The 16,859-nt window shown below is 41.4% G+C and overlaps 2 protein-coding genes across 2 annotated transcripts in view; both read left to right on the forward strand.

Annotated features, from left to right (window-relative positions):
* Positions 1-5,684, forward strand: part of LOC109968889 (polyhomeotic-like protein 1) — a 15,107-nt gene extending 9,423 nt beyond the window's left edge. Inside the window, exons 13-16 of the mRNA XM_020615445.1 lie at positions 381-468; positions 1,175-1,388; positions 2,271-2,478; positions 3,180-5,684. Coding sequence (XP_020471101.1) covers positions 381-468; positions 1,175-1,388; positions 2,271-2,478; positions 3,180-3,331 — 662 coding nt within the window. The 3' untranslated portion in view covers positions 3,332-5,684. The remainder of the gene's footprint in view (positions 1-380; positions 469-1,174; positions 1,389-2,270; positions 2,479-3,179) is intronic.
* Positions 5,685-6,785: 1,101 nt separating this feature from the next.
* Positions 6,786-16,859, forward strand: part of LOC109968891 (chloride channel protein 1-like) — a 45,497-nt gene continuing 35,423 nt past the window's right edge. The window contains exons 1-5 of the mRNA XM_020615448.1: positions 6,786-6,877; positions 7,170-7,255; positions 8,004-8,073; positions 8,145-8,252; positions 9,406-9,488. Coding sequence (XP_020471104.1) covers positions 8,049-8,073; positions 8,145-8,252; positions 9,406-9,488 — 216 coding nt within the window. The 5' untranslated portion in view covers positions 6,786-6,877; positions 7,170-7,255; positions 8,004-8,048. The remainder of the gene's footprint in view (positions 6,878-7,169; positions 7,256-8,003; positions 8,074-8,144; positions 8,253-9,405; positions 9,489-16,859) is intronic.

A 16,859-nucleotide genomic window follows, 5' to 3' on the forward strand; every position in this document is an offset into this window, starting at 1 on the left:
GCTGACAGTGCATGATTTTTAACTGGTTAACTTGGCCAAACACAATACAACACGGACATGGACGGCCGCATTTCACATTGTGCCCCTAATTGACCACATATTTTGATCTGCGTTTGTCCGAGCTGGGCCCGGGGATGGGAATGCTCCACGCTTTTAGCTGGGTGTTTCCACCCTCTGACAGTAACTGTGAGGAAGCATAACAGCTCAATGAATCTGCTTGTCCTGCTGCGTGTGGTGGTGTAGAAAAAAGAGCTAAAAGCTGTATGAGTGCATTTACAGTTTGCTGTTCTGATGTGACATTGTAGTAGTGCACAAACTAAATGAGTGTATAAACTCATTTTCCATCTTCTCTGTTCTCTCTGTAAACTCCCCCCCCCCACTGCTGAAGTGTGAGTACTGTAAAAACTTTGCTCCTGCCAGCCAGTTCAGAGGCACCAAGCGATTCTGCTCCATGTCTTGTGCCAAGAGGTACTACAACATGTGTGTGTGTGTATAACGTACACAGTGGGCGCCATCTGAGAAATCAGTGTACTGCTGCTGTCGGCGATGCCTAATGTCAACACCGGTTACTGAATTCTGGTTTTGAATATAAATATGTTTTATTGTACCGTGTTTGGTTTTTAGTAGATTTTAGACTTAACACAATATCAGAATAGACCTTAAAGGTGTGTAATCTTAGAATGCAAAACCCTCTTCATGTCATTACAAATCTCAAAAATATGACTGAAGCCTTGACTTCAGTGTCCTGGGCTGGAGCTCCAGCCCTGCTCAAAGACACGTGGGACAGCTGAGTTCTCAGGCGGCCGCAGCTGTAGGTTTCACAGCATGCCTGTTTATCGTCTTCATATTTTGTTTTGATATTACTGTCACTTCACCCACTTTTAGCACATAAACTTGTGATTTCATATCAAATATATGTACAGTCTTTAATTTTTCAAATGTACTTTGTGTTTGTTTGATATGTTTGACTATATAAACAATGCTGTGTCTGCATTGTTTGAAACTGTATGCTCTAAGCATATGATTTGACATATTCTGCTTCTGCTTTACACTTGTCTCTTTGCCCACTACATGAGTATGGATTATACACTGTACAGTGCAAAGAGATGAAATATGTATGTGTTGCTCGTCTTGGCTTCAGTACCGTATATGTCACTCTTTGTCTACGATACAGTATGTATTGGTTCCCCAGGTACAACGTCAGCTTCAGGCAGCCCTTCTGCATGCGGCAGAGTCAAAGTCAGAATCAGACTCCAGATCAGGATCGAGGCCAGGGTCACCTCTCCAACTCAGACGAGGAGGGAGGCGTCGCCAGGCGGAGGGTTCCCCGCAGGACCAGCTCAGAAATAGCCAGTGCCAAGATAGCAGGGAGACCCGTACCTGCCAAGGTGAGGCAGCTGGATCCGAAGAAACGATGGAAAAGTTTTTAATTGTGTCAAATTTTTGAAAGGTGCTGGAACAAGAAGCTCTAAATTAAGATGTTTTAGAGTTAGACTGATAAATCAGTGGACTTGTCAGCCAAAAAGTAATAAGAAACAGCAGTATAGAAATACTAAGTGAGACACTTTGTATTTTAGTCCTAGGTTTCACTTTTCAGTAACCTTTTTATAACTCCAGTTCATTTATTTTCAGAACAGCTCAGTTATTTACTTTCCTACAGAGGGAGATTCAGCTTGCAGCAGGCTGTGCTACATGGCCAGTGAAGAATGTAGAATATGACACTCGTGTGTTGATATTGATCATCTCATTCTAACACCGTGGACATTACTCTGCTGCTGTAGCAGCCTCCCGCTCACACTCTGTGATTCAGTTCCTGCCAAAGGTGTTGGGTGGGGTTGAGGTCAGGGCTCTGTGCAGGCCGGCCACGTTTCAGACCAAACTGGGACAATATTCCTATGGACCTTGTGCACAGGGGATGTTGAAACAGGGAAAGAACTTTCTCAAGCTGTTGCCACAAAGTTGTAATTGCACTACTGTCTAAAGTAGTATTCGATGCTGTAGCATTAAAGTTTGCTCTACCTGGAGCCGAAGGATAAACATCTTAGCAAAGAGCTTTCAGTCACTAACGTTGAGCCTGTGCGACCCCTCATGGCTGCAATGAGGTACTGCAGGCTTTAATAGCAAGGACCGTTCTTTTCTCTCTGATGCTGCTGTAATGTTTTCTTTCTTTATGCATGTAGTCGCACACAAACCAGGAGGCAGTGCAGCCACAGGCTTCTGCTAAAGGCAGAGTCTTTGATGCCTTGCTCACCGGTCTCTCCTCCCCACAGTGCCATTCAGAGTCCAGCCGTTCAGATGAGGAGTCCAGTGGAGAGGAGGATGAAGATGAGCCCATGTCCCTCTCGCCCGCCTCCTCAGCCTCTTGCCACCAGCCGCCTCCTCCGCTCCCAATGGAGACTTCTGCTCCCAGCTGCCTCCCTGCTAGCCCCGCCCAGTGGAGTGTGGAGGAAGTGTCACAGTTTATTTCCTCACTACAAGGTACAGAGATCTTAAAATACCGATAATGGTCACATCTGTTTGACCTTCTTGGAGTGTTATTTTGTTTGTGTTATCTGTCATCAGAACCAAAAATCTATGTTAAGTCTTTGTTATTAGTGCTTATGTTGCCAGTTGAATTACTGATGTTCTGATGACTTAGGAACTCTTAAAGATTGATGTTAGTAAAGCCTCTGTAGAGATGAAAAGATCAGATCTGTATTATACTAGTTGAGAAAGTTGTCAGGCATTTTGATAATCAGTCATATCTTTTATTTTTTGCAGAAATACCTAAAAATTGTTAGTTTAAGCTTCTCAAAGCTTCTTCTTTTATTTATTTTAGTGTCCCTGTTTTCCAAGGCAGCTCTGGCATCATGATGCCAGTAAAAGTTAAATGTAAAATGGAGGCTTTCTGTTTTTCTGTTATAGCGGCAAAGCAAATAACTTTGCATTGTTAACTGTTTGTGGGTCAAAACATGCAAATGAAAACAGATTGTAAAGGGAAACTCAACCAGCAGATAATCATTCTCACTAAAATATCTTAAATTTCTGCTCTTCTCATCTCTTTCCATTATCTTTGTTTCTTCTGTATTTATATTTCCATCCCACCAGGGACTTCATCACTCCTTTCTTCCTTCAGTTTTCCTTTGTCCGGCTTCCTCATTTAATTTTCTCTTTATTCCTCCTCTTTCTCCCTCTCGCAGGCTGTGAGGAGCTCGCCTCCCAGTTCCTGTCGCAGGAGATTGACGGCCAGGCCCTGCTGCTGCTGAAGGAGGAACATCTCATGTCCACCATGAACATCAAGCTGGGTCCCGCCCTGAAGATCTGCGCCCACATTAACAACCTGAAAGACTGATGTCATTCTTTCATGTTCAAAGTTAAGCCCTGGGCATTTACCCCCAGCTCCTGTTCTGCAGCCAGTTCAGATATGGAACTGGTTCCAGAGGAGGCAGAGTCCTGCAGGTGAGTGTATAATGTGCAGGTCCTTCTCAAAACAAAGCCGAGGCTCTTAGGCCCAAGCCGGGGCTGCGGCACTTAAATCTGTTGTTGGTATGTCCACTCGTGCACATGTCTGCCACACTTGCACAGGAATCTTGTTCCTTTTTTACAAACATGTCTGTGAGCTGCAAAAACACTACAGATTACCAGCTACGTTTTAGTGAAGACGTCTGTCCCCAACAGGCCGCTTCTCTGTCACAGCATCAGCACTCGAGGTCAGAAATAGTTTTTGCAAACTGATTTAATTTTGCGTTTAATATGCACAATTTCACTGTAATGTCTTTCTTGAAAAAAGCATGTTTGGAGGGTTTGAATGTATTTTCAATGCAGGAATCTCTTATGTTGTGTAGTGAACTTGTGTACAACCAGGGCTGCTTATTCAGACTGTGATCCAGGTTGTGTTAATCTTGTGTCATATTCAGAGTTGAGTTCAATCGAACAGTGAACGAAAAGCATACGGCAGAACACACAACAGTTTGAGCTATTGTATCCTGTAGCACAGGAAAGTCTGTAAAAAGGTTAATCCTGACTTTGGCTTCAAGGTAAATCCACATTTTTTTCCACTGAGAATCTATGTTGGTTCTCATCTAGATTAGCACAGGTGACGTTTTCTTATTGTGTTTTGATTTCTGGTCTTCACCAACAGAACCTAGTAAAGAAAAACAAGTGGGATGTAATTTAGTCAGTCAAAATCTTAAAGATTACTGCTTTTGTTTTGAAGAAACGTTTTGTATGGACAGGGCTCAGATGATTTAGAGCTTTAATGTTATGTATCTAATAAAAACTAGTGCTTTCAGCATCATCATTTTGTGAGAACAGACATCACTGTTTGTAAATGGTGGTCCATTCTATAACTTACAGGGTACGGTGAGAGTACAGGGTACTGGCTGCAGAAATGCCAGACCAGAGTCCAAATTCAGTCCCAATCCCTCAAAAGGGCGTTTTATATTTCACAGGCAAAAAAACCACTAATGGTACACAGAGCACATCATCAGTAGAAAAATACTACTGCTGATCCAAAATACTTTCCCCCAGTATCTTGGGGCTTTTTTTATTTTACAGCAGACTCTTAAAAAGGACTATAATCTGCAAAATCTGACTATTGTTCTGTCAGGCATTTACAACACTGTCACTGTTTTCCAACGGTACAACCAGCTGCTCCCCATCTGTACGACCATACTTAGTGTGTACGAGTGAAGGGTGACGTCATGGGCTCGATTCTGTGAAGTGACAGGAAGTGCTGGAACAGATGGCAAATGTGAAGGTGAGCTGGTAATTTGAAGTGTCATGAGTAAAACCAGGGGATCCATCCAGAGGAATCGGCTCGTAGCCACACATGGGCCTACGTTTATGACTTGAATGAATGAGCGTGTGAGTGAGAAAACCTTAAACTATACTGTAATAAGTGTAAAAATGCCTTTATATTTAAATAGACATTTGTTTGCTGGACTGCCTTGTTTAAGCTTTTTACTGTAGGAGTTTTCTCATGTTCTCTCTCTGTGAACCTTGTGGCCTTTTTCACTAGTGTCTACAATAGGTTTAGATGAGGATTGTCTGTTTTTAACGGCTTTTCATATCATTCCTTGTTTTATATTAGTACTTACTTTTTTACTATTGTTATTTCAAGCAATGACATTTGTTGCCTTTCCCAACAAGCGTGACTGAATAGTAGCTACCTTGATCAAGGAAACCTCCAGTCTTCCTCATAGCTTTGTCACATAGCGTGTAACTACCAACAGTATTTACCTGTCTAGCTAGCTCTGTTTGGCTTTATTGTTAGTGACTGTGGCTATTACAGTATTTTCTTTCACAAAGGATGATAATCTTTGATAGCTGTGTGTTTAATGTCATAGTCGCCCCAGGATTTTGGAGTCTTTCAGGCCGCAGGTCCTGCAGCATATTATGAAGACAAAAAAAAATAAAAAGCACTTGTACTGCATTGCAAGTGATGTGAAGTAACTGCAGCTCTGCTGAAGTTAGCAGTGTAACATTTGTGAATTTAAATGTCGTACTCCCAAAAAGTAGCACTTTCTGACCAAAATAACGGTGGATTCTGCACAAGATCTTTTTATATGAAGAATTTACTTCAGAATTTGTTTGCTTGCAATAATACAAAACTGCAAAATCTTGGAGGGGCTGGGTTTGACAAGGAGAGGTGACCAATACTGTCATGCAAATAAATAATCAAGGAACTGTTTTAAAACTGTGATGCCCGTGTGTTCATTTGTGAAAAACGAGAACTAACCTGTTAAGGGGGGTGATTACAGACTTTATGTGAGCCGGTGCCAATACACATCCTTAACTGTGACGAGAGAGAACAGACCGTTGCATGTTTATAGATGCAGTGCTTGCATATTCCTAAATTGTGTTTAGTCAGATAAACACACCGCAGCCCTGGGGTTGTTGCCCAGGGAGAAACAGATTTAAAAGTGAGGGCATCTTTTATTTATATATTTTTATGACCTGGGGAAATAGCAACGCTTTTGTTATGCTAAGAAGGTCGATAGATGCTTTATTGATCCTGAGGGAAATTCAGGTATCCAGTAGCAACAGCAGTGATTACCACCCAAAATTAGCACCCAAAGTAAAGGAATGTATAAAGGTGTAAGACTGAAATGCAACAGTTTTAAGAGTATAGGAATAAATATATATATTGCACCAAGTGTTTGCAGCAATGTGATTTAGATTTCAGACAGAATTAAACATTTTGTGTTTTACCATTTACCTTCATTTTAAACTATCAGTCAGTGTCTGAAAAGGCAAGATTGTCTAAGCTTTAACATTACCTGCTTGATTTTGTCAAACTCCACCTCTGGCTGACATGGACTGTGTCATTAGCCCTGCCAGAAAGTTTGCAATCCTTGTTTCAGTATCAGTTATAGCAGCATTATACTGTACACATGCCGCTTGTTTGTCTTGTATAAATAAACTATTTTGCTACAGTTAAAAAGTGCAGGAAATATGCATTTTCTTTCATTATATTAATCTTTTACCTAATCATAGTTCTAGTTTACAGAAAAGCGTACAATCCCTATGACACTTTTGTAAACGTACAAAGTGAGTGTGCTTTATAGTGTCTTTTTCCAACGGACAAGTGAAAACGTTTCACATCTGGCAAAGTAAATTCTTCATTCTTGCAGCTGTCCTTCATAAAACCTCCCATTGTACAGTGGTAGGTAGTTCTGACTCAGCCAATCAGAGCATAGCATAGTTGTATGTTTCTCCATATCCCGCCTCCCTCAGGTATTTCTCGATGTCGATTGGTTCACTCACTTTGAGAACTGTCCTCCCATTGGCTGATTTTTCTCCCACCTGTAGTTTCCTAATGAGCTCGGACACGGAGAGGCGTTGTTCAGGGTTCCACTGGCAGCAGGCCTTGATGATGGAGTACCTACAGGCCAGGGTAAAACACCGTGAAACTTGTGTTTATTGTCTTTACGCCGTTCATAAACATAGCTAGCAGGCTGTGAAAACATTTGACTAAGGTGTTGAAATAGGTATTAAATTGTATTGTATGTGGCAAAACAATGTCTGAAAAAGCTTTGTTTCACATGGTGAAGACAGCAGAAACCTCGAATTCATAGAAGTATTCAGCTTTTGACACTTGACAAATTTAGTTTAAAACACACTGGTTTCCTGGCATGTCCAGTTCTGTGCAACCTAATGAACCCTGTTTACTGCTGTTCCCCTTACAGTGATTTGGAGCAGGTGTTTGGCTGTTTGAGTTGCTTTCCTCTTTGGAGATGCTGCAGGAGGTCAGTCGCCATGAGCTGAGCAAAAGGTGGGTCACCTGTATACATGAGAGTTTTAGATGTAAACCCCGTCACTTAAGGAATCTGTACTGAACAGGTTTTAAGCTCTTGCACAGCCATTATTCTAAAGTCACAAATTCTAGGAAATCTTCGTCTTCATTGCTTAAATTTTTCTTATAAAATATCTGCTTGATGATGATTCTCATTCTATCATTCATTTTATAATGAACTTCTCTTGGAGGTTTGTTTAGAATGAATAAAACATTTACCCAGTGTGACCATTTCATAGAGCAGGATGCCAAAGGACCACCTTTAAAAAAGGAGTTGGAGAAGAGCATTATGTCAGTAAAAGGGTTAAAGAGTTTAGTCTGATATTAAACCAAAAACATGAAAATTCAGCATAAAATTGTACGCTGTGCCTGTCATTAATGTAGGAACTCTGGACTCTGCATCTGTGCACATTTTCAAGCACACAAACTGTTCATTAATCTAAATTCTGCAAAAGAAAGTAGCAGATTAAAACCTGGTTTGATTTTCAAATGTGCACACTTTTGCTTTTCTCATAAAATGTGTGTGTGTATGAAATGTGTCAGCTGTTGATCAAATATTTAAATGGTGAAGTTTTAGTGCTTTCCAGTTCAATTCAGAAACATCAGTCATAATCAGTAATAATCAAGCTGCACTGACCAGTTGCTGCTTTGATAGCTCTGGCTGGGACATTTCAGTGACGTGCTTAATTTTTGTTTTTATTGCATTATGTCTTTGTTTAAAAAAAAAAAAAAAGAAGAGGATTGGGACACTCACACGTCACTGCTCTGACTGATGCTTCTCCTGGCCAGCACTTCAGGTGCCTGCCACTTCCTCATCTCCATGTCGTGCAGTTCGCCCACTGAACCCTCCTGTCTTTTCCTGTGGTAGGCCGACCCCAATCCCCACAGCTTCGCTGTAAAATTTCCATCAATGAGAACGTTGCAAGCTCCCACTGCACCATGGATGCAGCTCTGAGTGTGCAGATACTCCTACAGGGTGTGTAGATAAAGACGAGGTAATAAGAGGGATGCTGGAAATTGTGAATTTTGGAACCTGGCTGTGGAAGATTAGAAGAGTTCAACACGACAAGGATGCCACATAAATCAGACTGTTACTCTGGCAAATGTAACGGTTTATAATGTATTCAGACTTTTGTAGAACTCCAAAAAAGAGGAGAGAACTTTTGCTCAGATGAAATGTAATGCCGACAAATAGCACATTTGTGTATCGATAGACTAGGTGAGATGAGCAGGGGGGGCAGAATGAACTCTCTCTTAGCTAATTCCCACAAATACAGTATTACACACAAATACAGACAGAAGTATAACCAACCAGGGCAGAGGCCACTTGTCCTGCCATAGTGAAGATTCTGCTCTCTGTCATGTCACATGATGACTGTGAACCCGAGTTATCCTTCAGTGAGAGAGGAGAAGAAAACGACAATGTTTTTATCAGTCTTTCTTTAGCGGAGAGAAGCATTTTACATTAAGACCAAGACCACATGTCTTATAATAAAAATAGGTGAGCATGCTGTACCTGTCACTGTCAAGTAGGTATTGATATTAATCTCTTTTAGTAGTAGGGTGTACTCCACTGCACCGCCCCATAAAGCACGTATTACTTTAACTGCATTTTAGTCTCAGAGTGAACAGTCATGACCAGTGTTTGGAATTAGCAGAATAATTATGCAAGTTTTAACATTTTATCTAATTTACATTCTAGTGTTTTATATCTATATACATTTTGATTTTTTTTTTTTATTGAACCATGTGCATTGTTTGAGGTACTTTGAATTGCCGTTGCGTATGAAAAAAAGTGCTAGGTAAATAAACTTGCCTTGTGTTTGCATGATATGCAAACTCGGCAGATGTTTCTCTGCACTGTATTAACCTAACCATGTTTGGTCTTAATGTTCCTGTGTGAGTCTTCTGTTTGTTTTCCTGCCCCTTAGATATTCACAAGTTTCCAGTTAGTAATAAGCTGGTTCAGTTGCACATGTAATTGGAAAAAGTCTTAAGCATGTTCCTCTGACATGAGCACATACCCTGCAGTGTTTGATGTGAATCACAGTTTAACCTGCTGCTTAAGATCTGACTTAGTCTTTGTCGTGGTAAGTGAGAGCTTACTGTACCTGTCTACATCTCCACAGGAACCCCAGCAGGTCTCTGTGCTGGAGCTCTTCTACCACCATCATTAGTGGCGACTGCACTGAAACCACCCCCAGCAGCGCAGGTAGGAAGGGGTGTGGCCCCAGCTTAGACACAAAGGAGGCAAAACCCAAAAAGTGCTGCTTCTCACTGCTGTTTGCTGTTTCTGGGGGGAAGAGATCAGATCACAGAGCAATGTTTTATACATTTTTATTTAGCCAGGAAGCTTTCACTGAGCAGTAGTTTTCTCTTTTTCAAGAATGTGCTGCTTCACATTTACTGTTTTGATTTGACAAGTCTATGCCATCAATCATGTACAATTTTTGACTGAGGAAAATCATAGAAAAGTGCCTCCATTTGATGGTCGTCAGGCTGTGGAGGCTCCAGCAGGAAATAAAACCAAAACTCTAGTGTGTAAACCAGGTATCAGACTGTTCCTTGTATCTCTCAGCTGGTAAGAAGAGAGCAACCTCTTCAGCAGGTCTGCAGTAGGACCTCTGTGTTTGGGACGTGGCTCGCTACAGCCCTGTTTACCTTTAAGCACCCTCAGGATGACGTCTCTGTTGTTCATGCGAGCCCTGTAGAGGATGACTGTGGGATTAGGCCTCCTGAAGAGGGACGGTTGCAGCGCGGTGAGCTGGCTGAACCCTTCATGATGCAAATCTGTAGACATCTGTGGTACTGCAGCCTGAGTACCTGTTGAACTGACATGGTATCCTCTTCATGTTCCAGTGGGTTTATACCAGGGGGCGCTATTGACAGAGACAGACACAAAACGGAGCTGAGTAATAAACCTGTAGGTGTAGTCCTGTGGTAGGATACAACAAGAATAAACAGACACAGATGCTTGAATGTGTTTGCCTACCATCAATGCCCTGTAGGTTGTGTCTGTGCCTCTGCGTGTGTTTACGTGATGGGCTGTTGTAACGCTGAGGGGTTGTTGCATGTGTCTTCTTTTGCTTAGGACAATACCTCAGTATAAACAGAATCGCTAAGATGATCAGTGTGGCCAGGAGGAGCAGCACAGGGACGATGATCACCTCCAGCTCATGGTACTTTATTACTGAGAGAGAGGAAGAAGTGGCCCTGTGTAAATGTCAGCTGTAAGAAGAGGCAATGCATTTTAAGAATGTATAGTACCAGGTTAAACGTGCGCAATGTGACAAGTTGGTCTGATCATATCCTACAGAGAGAGGGTCCTCTCTGTTTCCTCTGCATATGCTAGGACAGTGGAGAGATGTTCCTTCTGTTGGTAGCCCTTTTGTGAATTATGTGTTTGTGTCTCAGAGAGATGTTCAAATACACAGCTCCCTTATTTGCACTCTTTCTAAAGTTGCAGGTTTGGTTTCACTGTACTGCTTAAGGCAATTAGGATGAACATGTTTACTATCGAAGGCTGCAGCTTAGATGTGCTGAGACAATGTTGAATCTTTAACATTACATAACTGGTGCAGAGAGAGGTGTAATTTGGCAGTAATCAGTATTTCAATGCAGCTCTCATTACCCTCAGATACATTGGAGATATAATGATAAATTCTTGGCCAAAAACTGTAGAATGGGGGGAAAAAAAACAGAATTTAATCAGGTATATTAAGTTGTAATCATCTGGACTATCACTGTGTTAATGAAGCAGCACAAATCCAAGGCATGTGGGCAGCGTTTATCACAAGTGCTTGTTAATGCACTGTTCATTGCCTCTGCCTTACTTGTCTTGCTGTATTGTTGCTACACTGTCAACATAGCACAGTTGGGCTTCGGTAAGACAGTCTGCCTGGCCTGGACGTCCAGGTATCAGTTATGCACTGACAGCAGGGGAGTAAGAGATTGACACCACACTGCGTTTGACTATTAGCATTTCTGAGTTTCTGTTTTGATAGCTCCCACGCCACTGTTCAGACGTCTTATTTATATATGGAAGGAGCTAGATGATTTCCTGTTTACACATGGTTACTAGCTCAGTCTGGTTGTGGCACATTCTTAGGTGTGGTGGATTTACAGAAGGCCCCAAGCCATTTCTTGTCATTTCCATGAAGGATTTATGTTGAGTTTGAACTTTCAACACTAAACAAGTCCCGTATTTTATGCAGCTTACTCTCAGGTTAACAATAGGAAATTAAGACATTCTATTCTACTGGTAGATGAACAATTAGCTTAAAGAAACAGTGAACTGTATCTGTTTTAACTTTGTGTTGTAAAGTACAAAACGTTTTAAGAAGTTACTACTGCAGCTTCATGAAGTGAATCTTCTTTTTCATAATGCATAGGTGTTGAATATAAACCTTTTGCTGCTTGGATGATGGGAGAACAGACCGAGGCATCGGAAACATTATGACATGTGTTTGATAGTAATGTAAAATAAAAGGGATTTGTAACAAAGCTAAACATGCAAAGTACTGCAATAGTCTATTTGTTTAAAGGTTTACTGTATCTAGATAAAATATTTCTCTGTGTGATAACAGAGACTTCCCAGCAGTATTAGTGCATCAGTTCTTACTTCATCTGATTGTGTAATCGCACACTACCCGGAGCTCCAGTATTTCATGGACATTATATGGACAGAACGTTTTGTAGTAAAATTTTTTTAAAGACATATAGCCTATACTTTTTGGTTGTTAAATCCCAAGACATGTCAGATTTAAAGAGTTCATTTTAAACTTTTGTTTTAGATTAATTATCAAGGCAAATCAGGTAACTGGGTGTCATGTCAGAGGTACTAGGCTTACAGTTTAGTTTAGTTTAATGGAAACACACAGTAACAAGAGAAGTGAAAAATATGACGGGATAAATTAACCAGAGCTGTAAAGAAAATTACAGTAAGCAGCAAGAATGAGAGAATGATAATTAAAGATTAAAACAGAAGAATATGTGAAAACATCTCCTGATAAATGCAGAGGGAAGCCTGAGGATAACTTTTTAATTCACCAGCTAATATCTAACATTAGGAAATGAACCTGGCAGCAGCTGAGTTCAGCTTCATGGTAGGAGGAAATGGAGAGTTGTAAAGAAAAGAGGCAGATGTGAGGCTGGTCATATTAGAGGAAGACTGAGCATAGTTAATGTGAAAGAGTGAAGGGCAACAAGGTTAAAGTGGGAGGAAAGTGGAGGATGAAGCAGCAGCGACTGCAAAAAGAGGGATGAATGTGTGAGATGACAAATACTGAAATGTGGACAGGTTTATAGGAGGAAAACGAGATGATGGGCTGAAGAGGAAGAAAAGCAAGGGTGGAAGATGATGATGATGAGAGAGAGAGACAAGAAGAAGTTGAGTCCTTACTACAAAGGGTGTCTTTGGGTGCACACAGATTATCTGCAGTGGAGTTGGATGACATGCTACAGAGGGAGAGAAGAATAGAGATTAGACATGACTGTCAGCTGGAGCGAGGGATCAGCGTTACCTCTGCTCAGCAGCTGCCCTAAATCCACCGAGCTTAGACAGACCTGCAGCATCTGCCTGTCAAACAGCCAGACAGTAGCTGGGTCAGAGTTTAATGAGCTGTCGGTGGCAATCAGTAAACAGCAGAGCACACACCCAGACTTTTAGCGAACAACTCATAGAAAATATATTTACTGTGGCCCTTTTATCTACACTTAGATACTGTAGAAAAAAATCAACTGAGCTTCTTATCTGGACCACAGAGCAAATACCAGAAGGAGTGCTTGATGGTTTGTATTACTGGTTACACAGAAAACAGAAGAGCAGCCATCGTTCAGCAGTGACCTAAAATCCATAAAGCTTTGATAGGATGACCTGGCATTCAGCAGCCTGTAAACCTGTCGCATCACGCGGATGATATACTGGACATGTCCCTTGAACTGTGATGGTGTTTACTGTATGACTGAGGTCTCACATCTCTATACTGTGTACTCAACTATGATGCAAGTCCATAATGTAATGAAATGGCATCTCCAAGAGCAGCTGATTGTGACTGACTTTTTTTTTGATTACCTGCCAAGGGATTGCAGATAAAAATGAGCTTTAAGCCAACTCTGATACGCTACATCAGATGTCGACATTTATGTCTAACATTGTGCGTGTTCCCTTACAAATAAATCATTTTTAGGAGAGGTCCTGGCCAGAGCAGCAGCATCAACAACAAGCAGTGACAGTCACACATTCAGCATAACTTGGTGTTATTGTTATATCAGTTATGGTTCAGTAAAATAATGAAGGCACCAGTGAGACGGTTAAAATGGTAACGCCTCTTAATAGATTCCACTTTTCTATATGCTGACATCTCTTTCTTGAGGTTTCTGTGGTTGGTGATGTGGTCAGGTTTTGGAAAATCTTTATGCAGTGAAAACCCTGAATCTGTGATGCCGTGTATATTTCAGCCTCACTCATCCTTCACCTAACAGTAGCTGTAAAGTAAACACAGCGGCAGAGCATAATAATACCAAAGGAAGTGAAACGCATTAGAATATAACTGACAGAGGAGATGAAGTGGCAGGGGCAGTGAGTGTGTGTACTGAAAGGAGGGCTTCTGTGTCTGTGCAAATATCCACTGAGCACATTTAATCCTGTGTGGCTGAAACCCATGCCCCAGGTCTTTTACAAACAAGCCCATTCAAATCAGAAGCCTCAAAGCAAGAACACCCATTGTGCGACACACTTTATACTGTCCATTTCTCACACACAGCATCAGCTACCCGTCGTCTGCATGTTAAGGCCCACTGTCACTCACTGTTATCAGTGTACTCAACTAGTCTGCATGTATAAATGTTATCAGCATAGGCAAATATCAGAGTTCTCTTCTCATTACATTGGCTTGCTCTGCCCTTTTTGTTGGAATATTAGTTTTAGAGCATTTATAATCTCCGTGAGATTTATGGACTAAAACACTAAAGAATTCTGCATCACTTATTGAAACCTGGCTGACATTTTAAGACCTGTCTGAATAAACCATATGGTGAGAGGATCAACACTAATATCATTTAGATCTATTCATTTCTACACCAAGATGTAAAATTAAAGGTTTTTGACTTGGCAATGACTTCTTCAAATGCATGTACAGTGTCTCACTGAACTACTAGGTTATTTAGCTTCTATTGATCACTTTGGTGACCCGTGTATGGTGTTGAGTAGTGTGAGGCCCCCCTGTGAACCTCTGAGGAATAAGCTTTTATAGCTCATGGATGGATGGATGAAATCACTTAGTTTTATTTTATTTTTTTTGGCAGTTTGCCTCTGTTTATGAGCGGCTTGTACAGTATATAAGCAGTCATAATAATACTGAAGAAGTTCTCACACCTACCTTGTCCCTTTCTATCTTGTGGAGAACCGTTTCACCAAACACAGTCACTGGCTCTTGTGGTGAAAAGACGCTTGTTAACGACAAATATACAGTGGTACAAAGTGTGTTTGTAATTTCATCTTGATGTGCTAATAATGAATGTCATTCTTAAGAGTTGTGCTCTGTGTGATACGTATGTGCACATGCACGCACACACACCCTGTTGCTGTCACACTGGTATGTAGTGAGCAATTTTGGAGACAAAACAGCCACGCAGACGTGGTCCTCAACCCTACGGTTGCTACCAAACCAGTTTGTCTGCATTGTTCTCAGATTGACATGCCCTAGTAACTCCTGCATCAACGCACTCCTGCACACATAACAAAGGACCGTATCGCAACAAACACGAAACACATGTAAAAGCACATACAAACAAAATCGTGCGTGAGAACATGCACTTTCATTAAATGTGTTATGGTGCACATATATTTAAAATATTAAAGTTGTACAGAGGCCGTTACACACCCAGAGCTGTATTACAGTGCCAGTGCACAGACTGCTGTGCGTTTTATATGCGACTAGAGCCCCAGTGCAGGCATATGGAGATCCCATCACCAGTGAGTGACTTGGCCAGTGCTGAGTTTTTACCTGGCTGGCTGTCTGGTTCTGATCAGATGTCACGCTCTGTGTGCTCCCTGTATTCAGAACATGTAGTTTGCTGTCCCTGTGAGCCATACTGTAGAGCTGTAAGACAAATTCAAGTCCACCGTGTCATGTTTCATGTTTTCCCAGTCAGTCTGCAGCATGTAGCCGTATCCACAGGCAGACAGATCCCTACTGATGTTTCTGTTTCTGTCAGCCCTCTCACTCATGCATTTCCTCATATCTGTGGCCACACCCACCCCTCCAACACCTCATCACTCACCCTTATCACCTGCACACAGCTTTAGGTCAATATTATATTTGCTAAGTGCATGTACAGTATGTGCACTGAGCTTCTGAACAGCTTGATAGACTACACAGCCTGTATTCAGTCAAATGTCAACAGGATTGTGTGTTATAGAAGTGGTTAAAACTGCTCAGGACAGCTATGTTCTTGTGTTTGCGCATGAAAGGAAATTAAATGTGATGATGGAGAAAGACTTGAAGATTGTAAAAAGATTATTTGGCTTGTCTGATTGCTCTTATTGTGTTTTCTTAATGTGGATGAATTGAAACATTTTCACTCGGTGTCCACAGTGAGGCCTAGAGGTTGGTTAGCGCGTAAGATTATGTGCGTCAGCACATTAAAATGGCCTCAAACACATTTCTCGGTTGTTGTAATCCAACTGAGGCCCAAGAAAATGGCCGAATGTTGTTGCTAAGTACATGCAGGTGCTAAATCATAGCACAGATAGAAGATAATATCCTTTCCTGTAAGAGTGGTTTCCAGAAGTCTATCGTCTTCAGATAAAACCTCTGTGGTAGAAAACTCCTATGGGACTAAAGCAATGAGGCACTGTTCAGTGGTTTGTTTAGTGTGCTCATAAAAGGCCAGAAAAATAGACTTCAGTATTATTTGTATTTGACCTGAAAGGCATGACTTGCACTGATGTGTGTGTTTCGCCTTGGTTTTCTGTGCTTGTGGGGACTGAAAACTGGGAGCATCCTAGCTTTGTGGGGACCGGTGTGACCAGAAATCAGTCAGCCAAAAAACAGTCCGTAGAAACTGCTCCCTGAATGATCTCCACAATGAGCTTTGCGGATATTCAGATACTAAAATTGAAAACCGGTTACCTATCCATCAAACGAATACCAAAAATTCTGGATATTTGTGGGACCAGGTTATGTGGTGAAAACAAGGGGGTGTGTGTGATCAGTACTGGTGCTGAGTAATCATGACTTCTCAACTGCTGAGTCACCTCAAACCCTCTTCCCTTTACCATTGAAGCTGACACACCCACAGACACTTGGTTTCAGTATAGCCACAGTATTGATCTTTAAAGGCTTTCACAAAGAAATTAACTTCATGATCCATCCTGCAAAGGCCACCAATTAAAATCTCACAGCAGCCACTGTTTGTGCTGTTAGGTTTTTTTTATTTTTAGGAAGACACCGAAACTATGTCTGTTCTGGTTTCAGCCAACAGATACATGACTTTTACAGTACATGGTTTACCAAGTCTTACACATACTTTAAATTGAGCAGCTTTTGTTTGGTTGATGGCAGCTACAGCTGGTCTCCCC

Source organism: Monopterus albus, unplaced genomic scaffold (genome assembly GCF_001952655.1).
Source record: "Monopterus albus unplaced genomic scaffold, M_albus_1.0 scaffold165.1, whole genome shotgun sequence".
Taxonomy (NCBI): domain Eukaryota; kingdom Metazoa; phylum Chordata; class Actinopteri; order Synbranchiformes; family Synbranchidae; genus Monopterus; species Monopterus albus.